We start from the raw sequence: 6,796 nt of genomic DNA on the forward strand, positions 1-6,796 counted from the left end.
GGCAGGCCTCACTGAGGCGGAGCTGAACACGAAAGAAGGCGGAGCGGAGCGATGCTGGAGCTCAGAGCTCCCCCTGCCTTTAGGTGTTATTCTAAATGCACGCGGGGAAAGAGACGTGAAATAGAAAGCACAGCGGAAGGAACATTAGCTGGCCTGAGAGCTAGCAGCTCTCAGAGGCTGGCTAAAGAGAAAATAACGTTATCTCGTCTTAAGGCAATTTTAATAGAGTACAGATTCAGTTTTTCCTCTCTCCCACTCAAATCTTTATATACAGGATGTCAGTATTTGGTTTAAAAAAATATTACAGAATTACAAATCTGATTTATACATAGCGGTGGGTTAAGCAAGCAGCTAAAAACAGTGATGGAGCTAGAAGCATTCCTTATTCCCTTTATTTATAACACTCCCCAAATAAAAGTATCATGAGACTGTGGAAATTCAATCAGAAAACCAGATTTACAGATTTCATTCAGGTTCAGGCAAGGCACTTATCAGAGTTTTCTTATATACACAAGGGAGGGAAGAGCACAGGAGGAACAAGTGCCTGTCACTGCGCAGGCAGTGGCTGTGCCATGTGCATGGTAGGGGCCTGCATCGGCCACCCCTCCTGGTGGGTCTGCAACAGGCGGTACAGCTGCTTCAGGTGAGCTACAATGTTGTCCTTGATGTCAGGAGTAGAGATCTGGAGCCGCACACTGCCGCTGTCAAAGGAGCGCGTGAAGTCACCGGAAAACATCTCGTATATCATCCGGGCCACAACAGGGATGACCTGTTGAAGAAATCCATCATTTCAGCCTAGCCATCACACAGTACATTTCTGTTCCGCAGCAAGGACTCCTTGCCCGAGAAGTTTCCCTGCAGGATAGTTTCCACAGACACCTAGAGCACACTCATAGCTCAGCGCTATTTGGCAACACAGCGCACCTGCATATGCTGTGACAAAATCCAGCGGCCCTGTTGGGATTTCCCCCTGCCAGTGGTCACAGCAAAGAACAACAGTTCTCTGGTTCCTGTGGGTATCAATCTAGAGCCAGCACATTGCCCCAGCAGGGCTATCACATGTCACTCCAAGGCCTTCATTCCTACCTGAACCACGATCAGCTTTCTCTCCCGAGGTTTTCCATCAGGCCACTCTTCCCCAAAACAGAAATAGATCTCAAATGGTGGCTGTTTCTCAATTTGTCCTTTCTGGTGGGCAATCAGCTCTAAGAAGAAAAGCAGAATGCTGTAGGTTTGTCCACCTTTTGGATAGGAACGCTTACCATGTCCCACCCACATTGTGCCAGGTTTCAACTATGCTCTCTTGCCAAAGCTGCTTCCTGCATATCCACAATTACAGCCTGTTTCTTGAATACAGAAAAGCTTTCTTTAAAAGCAAACCCACCAGCAGCTCTCAGAGCATTAAATGAGCTACTCCACAGTCCATTGAGGTCAGGAGAAGCAAGGACAACTACTCATGCTCCACACATATGCAAACTAATTAGCACATTCAAACCAACCCCCAGGACAGACCGCCATTTCCAATGATGTCACCAAGGGCCCACACCAGGACCCAAAGTTATCTTCCAGAAGCAGAAGCTACCTACCACTTAGGAACGTTTCCAAACAGAAGAGTTTGACTTTCTTTTGCCTCTCAATCAAATTTGGTGTAGTGGCAGAAGGTGCACAGGGACCGGACCAGTACACCTTGCACTGGCAGAGCCGGACAGCGTAGATGGCATGGCCACTGACCTCCAGGATCAGTCCCCTGTCCATAACATCCAGCAGCCGACTGGTGAAGATCTTTTGCTTTTCATTGGTGATTTGCTCTGTTCCTGGAAACCTTACTTGCTCCAAATTAATTGGCCCAAAGAGCTCTTCCTGGTCTGGCATAGGACCCAGCTCTCCGTAGAACAGTCTGCATCCCTGCGGGTTGCTCACAGTTGTCGTCTGCCCAGTCTCCTTTCCTCGATATTCGAACTTGATTTCTAGGTCTGTCACTGAGAGAAACTGTCAGTAGGACTTTTCCTGGACCTCTGCACATACATCAGCAGTAGAGACATATCACACAATACAAGCTAGGCTTGCAGGGATGTTTTAGCTATACACAGATGCTAACAAGCAAAAAGGATTAAAAAATGGTTTTGACTTTTTAAGTACAAGGACAGAAGCACTACAAACCCATGAACGTACTTGGAAGAGAGCTGATCCAGAGCTCCGGGCTGCTGAAGAAGTCATGCTGCAAAGCAGTTGGGGGCATCTCCATATCCAGAGGTTCATTCTTTGGCCACACAGCTTCAGGGCTACAGTTCTCTGCGCTGGCTGGAGCCATCGGAGAATCTACAGAAGGGAATTGACTCTTTCCTAAGCCAAGTCTTAATTTCAAGCATGCACCAATATACAAGCAAATAACTTCACTATTACATTACAGACTATGGTACCAACCATTGATATTAAGAAATGGAAATGTCTCTTGAATAGGGACATGCTGAGATGGATTCAATTCTTCCTCTTCATCGTCATCAAGATCATTTTCCTTCTCATCCCATGGAGCTGAGCCAGTGGAACCTGCAAACAAGCACAAAGTGGGCAGACAATTGGTACAAAACACTGCAGTGCATTTCTTGGGGAAAAAAAGATGCAGTTTTCATACTGGCTTTGGACAATATCAAAAGAAAATCTCATCTGTACAACATTTTCAGCTTAAAACCTGCTTTTAGAAAGCTGAAGGTACAGAAACTATCGATAACATTGGATTATTTTTTTTTTTTAGCAGAAAGCATGCTACTGTGTGAAGATGTATTAATTTTAGTACAGGCATACTATGGCTCAAAGTCCTCTTTAGGTGCAGCTGGGCTTACAGCAGCTGCCAGGCACTGCACGCAAAGGCAGCTCGGGAGTTAATGCCACGCAGGGAAAGGTACACGCATTGGACAAACGCCCGCTCAGTAACCAGCTCTGTACCAACAAGGCCCTCACCTGGATTAATGATTGATCCCTGGGACTGTGGGATATCGCACACTTCATAAATTTTCACAGGATTCATGGGCACCTCCTTGGTGCCATCATACATCAAATTAAACTCCCGGCTTTTGTTAAGAGCACATCGGAGCTGGGCTTTCCATTTTGCAGGGTCTGGCTCGTCGACTCCTTCCTGGTACTTTCCTGTTTCCACAGCCCATGCCTGGGGACAAAGTACAGCACCGTGCTCAGTCCCCTTACAACACAGCCAATTATCGGAAATAAAACTTAGAAATAAATTTAGTGTGAAAATCCTCTGTTGCAGAAGCCTTAACCACAGCTCTTCTGATAACAACAGCAGACGTTCCCTCCTTAATAGCTTTTTCCATTAAAAGGAGAAGGAAAAAATAAACATGTATGAAGATGCTGCTCTGAATGTACAAGTTAAGTACCAACCACACAGGATTGTGCGCTGAGTCTCTCCGGGTGTCTCAGCTGTGATACCAGAAACCATTTCTGGAAGCATCTCCTGTGCAGGGGATGGATTTGGTTACAGTGGAGTGGAGCAGCCCCAACATCAGGGCATCAGTCATCCACTGACCAGGCAACCACGCATCACCAGGCCTGTCGTGGTCTGAAAGGGTTAAAGAACTGTACACCTCTCCAGCACAGTGCCAAGCTTGGCATCCAGGTGCACAGAGTGGCATTTCAAAGAGCCAAGAAAGAGAACAAAACACACCTGGAAAGTGTTACTGAAACGCCTATAGAGCTCTGGGGACAACAATTCGGCTCTTTGTGTAACCAAGCTTCTCCCTCCCTCACCTTGAAGATGGTGTTCTCCTCCTCGTGCTGCGGGCTGTGCCGGGTTGCGTGCTTCCAGGGGATCTGGAACCGCTTGGCTTCTCGGTTCAGCCAGATGAGGCCGGGGTACATCCCGCTGTCCACCTGGGCCACCAGCCACGGCTTCAGGCGCACTCTGCGCGGGTGCAACGCCATTGTCTAAGAAAGACACAGGTGATAGCAGACCAACTGCAGCAGGTTAGTTGAGATGTCTCTTGTTTACAAAGTGAACTTCATGAAAAAGCACCCTATGGGTGCTACTGCTATCACTTGTTGTTGCACACTGAAATCACTGACTCAGACTTAGCTAGCGACTGTTCTACAGGAGGAGCTTCAAACGGGTCACTAAGCAGAGACTGTAAGTATTTTAGAACAACAACTTGGTAAATATTCCATTAAGTAGAGATGTATGTTATTTGTGTTAACTGGGAAAGGTGAGCCCCAGCCAAGCCTGACCTGGAAATGCTGCACAGGAGATAAAGCCACCAGCAAGCCACAGCAAGAACTGACATTGGAATTCCAGAAGCCTCCACGTACCCCTCACTGAATGGGACTCTCTCACTTAGTTTTCCTTCAGTCCTGTCAGTCTCGCTTTAGAGAGACAAAGCTAACATGCCAGATCTGAAGTTTCTGCCCCATCTGAGGTATAGGAGGAATCATCAGCGTGGACAGGACCGCTTGATAAGAGATGGGCTTTCCTCCAGAAGTTATTTCATGTCTTTCCTCAAGTTCCTCAGTGCAGTAGAATCATCTGCAAACATCCCCACAAGGTGCTGACCTGTAATAACTGCAGTGTTTATCCAGGAGGACATGAACTGCAAGTCTGTGCTCATGCTAGAAATCAAGTCATGCTGCCTTAATGGTTTCTTAAGAAAACAAAACTGCAGTTAAACTACAAATCGGATGCCTTAAGTAGCATCGTGTTGCTGCTACATTCGTAACCAGCAATATTCTTCTTCATCAGAACAGACAAAGCCAAAGAGAGTTAATAACTGCCCCCTCTGCAAGAAAAAGCAGCATTGAGCATCTGTTGGGAGGAGGGATTCATGCTACACGTGTTAGAAGGCGTATCTCACACATTCATTCTGTGAATTGTGAAATAATGAGGAAAAAATGGCAAATTTCCCATTGATAAAGCAGATACAGGAGAAGTAAATCCTTCACCTGAGCCCCAGACACTGCTACTGGAGTTGCAAAATGAGTCGAGCAGCAGAGATAGAGGAGATGATAAAGCCTATCCAAGAACTAGCTCAGGAACACGTTTTATTTGTTCAAATACCTGCAAGTGTTCACACAAAATTAATCTGAACACAGCTTATTTTATCTGTTAAGCAAAGAAATTGTCCTGATTTCACTGCAAATCCTGTTTAAATAGTAGTTGGAACACATGCTTAGCCAAGGACCCGGGCATATTAGCAGTGTGTTCTCCAGGTGCTGCAAAAAATCAGAAAGGAATCCTCAACATTATTTTTATGCTTCTGAAAGATGCTCTATCAGTTATCCATATACAAAATCCCATCAGAATTAAACACTCCATAAAGTCCTTGCAAAGTCACAAAGCCCAGTTTAATTCTGGGCTTAGAATTGAGACAAAAACCAACAAAAATCAGGTATTGATTTCACATGCAAAGGGAAAACCAGTGATTTCTCCTTAGAACAAGGAAATCCTAACTGAAGCTCACTTCTACAACTTCTCATACATTTAATTTTACTACAAGCAGCCTCCCTGCCTCTAGTAACGCACACATCTGCAAGGCCAAGATGGAATAGAAACCCATACACACCACAGAGAAAAATTCATGCCTGCCTTTCATAGAAAATGAATTCAGTCACGTGCACGGTGCATTGGCACTGCCCACTGGGATCAAATTGTCCCCTGGATGACAGCCAGCCCCTGTCAATACCAGACGTTACAATGCTTTATGACCTTTTATCACCAATGACTTGTTGACACACTACGAGAGCAAACCAACTCGAATCCATTGCAGCAGACATTGACTCAGCCCCTCACAGCCTTCAACTTCCAGCCCACGAATCCGCGACCACCGGGCACTGCGAGGGCAAAATGTTACCCAGCAAGAGCTCACGTGGGGCTGGAAAACGAACAAACATCTCTCAGCCCAGCAGTGAAAGTCAAATCCAGCCACAGTTGATTTTGGTGACTCTCAGCACAGCTGTCAGCCAGCATAACAGGGGCTGCTGTGGGTCAGGGTGAATAGCCCCGTGGCTCCCCGAGCTGAAGGATGCTCCGTGCCCCTCCTGCCTCCCTCATCCACACCTCTCCCCATAGCATTGCAGCCCACGGGTTTTCCCAGCTGCAGCGCTTTCAGGCTCTGCCAGCACCGCCAACACTCAGCACCTTCCCAACCAGCTCACAGCGCCTCTAAGAAAGGAAGGGGCGTTTTCTGGGTGCAGCTTTGCAGTACCACGGGCTGCCACCTCATTCCTCACTTGTTACCTTTGTTTGATGACATTCCCGTGCATCTGGTGGATATATATTTTTTTCTTTCCCAAAGGCAAGCAACTCAACCCTCAGTATCAGTATTCCCACCGACAAACACGCTGAACTTTCATCCAGTTAGCTGACACTCCACCACCCCCTCTCCCCGCACGGGGAACCTGCGGCTCCCACATCTCACAGCTTTGTACATCTCCGCTTCCCCAAAACCCCGCAGCCCCTCGGTGCGGCCATTAACCCTTTCAGCACGATTAACCCTCGCGATTCCCACGACAGAGATGGAAGGAAGGGGCCTCCCAGGTGCCGGGTCTCATAGCTGTGCTACGGGAACAGCCGTCGCGGCACGGGGGGGACGAGACCCACCCCATCCTGCCTCCGGGATTCGCTTCTGCCGACTTGAAAGACATCGCTTAAGGCTAACGGCAGCACGACCCGTGCGAGCAGATAGAGAAAGCAATAAACGGGCACGGGCCGGGCAGTCCCCTCCCCTTACAGCCCGGAACGGGCCGGGCAGGAACACCGCGGGACACCTCCCGGCGCCGCCTCGCACGGAGCCGA

At 47.8% G+C, this 6,796-nt stretch overlaps 1 protein-coding gene across 1 annotated transcript; it reads right to left on the reverse strand.

Moving 5' to 3' along the window:
• Positions 1-364: 364 nt before the first annotated feature.
• Positions 365-3,939, reverse strand: IRF6 (interferon regulatory factor 6). The gene is made up of 7 exons (XM_003212956.4): positions 3,763-3,939; positions 2,959-3,163; positions 2,425-2,547; positions 2,173-2,319; positions 1,587-1,979; positions 1,087-1,205; positions 365-769 (listed from the first exon to the last, which is right to left on the reverse strand). The coding sequence occupies exons 1-7, from the start codon at positions 3,934-3,936 to the stop codon at positions 548-550; spliced, it is 1,383 nt and encodes a 460-aa protein (XP_003213004.1). The 5' UTR covers positions 3,937-3,939; the 3' UTR covers positions 365-547.
• Between the last annotated feature and the right edge of the window lie 2,857 nt (positions 3,940-6,796).

This window comes from Meleagris gallopavo, chromosome 28 (assembly GCF_000146605.3).
Source record: "Meleagris gallopavo isolate NT-WF06-2002-E0010 breed Aviagen turkey brand Nicholas breeding stock chromosome 28, Turkey_5.1, whole genome shotgun sequence".
NCBI classification, from domain to species: domain Eukaryota; kingdom Metazoa; phylum Chordata; class Aves; order Galliformes; family Phasianidae; genus Meleagris; species Meleagris gallopavo.

Excerpts from the sequence above, each read along its gene's own strand:
- IRF6 (XM_003212956.4), bottom strand. The coding sequence starts at position 3,936 with ATGGCGTTGCACCCGCGCAGAGTGCGCCTGAAGCCGTGGCTGGTGGCC. Across the intron at positions 3,164-3,762 it reads AGGAGAACACCATCTTCAAG|GCATGGGCTGTGGAAACAGG; the intron begins GTGAGGGAGGGA and ends CTTTGTCCCCAG. Across the intron at positions 770-1,086 it reads GAAAGCTGATCGTGGTTCAG|GTCATCCCTGTTGTGGCCCG; the intron begins GTAGGAATGAAG and ends TTTCTTCAACAG.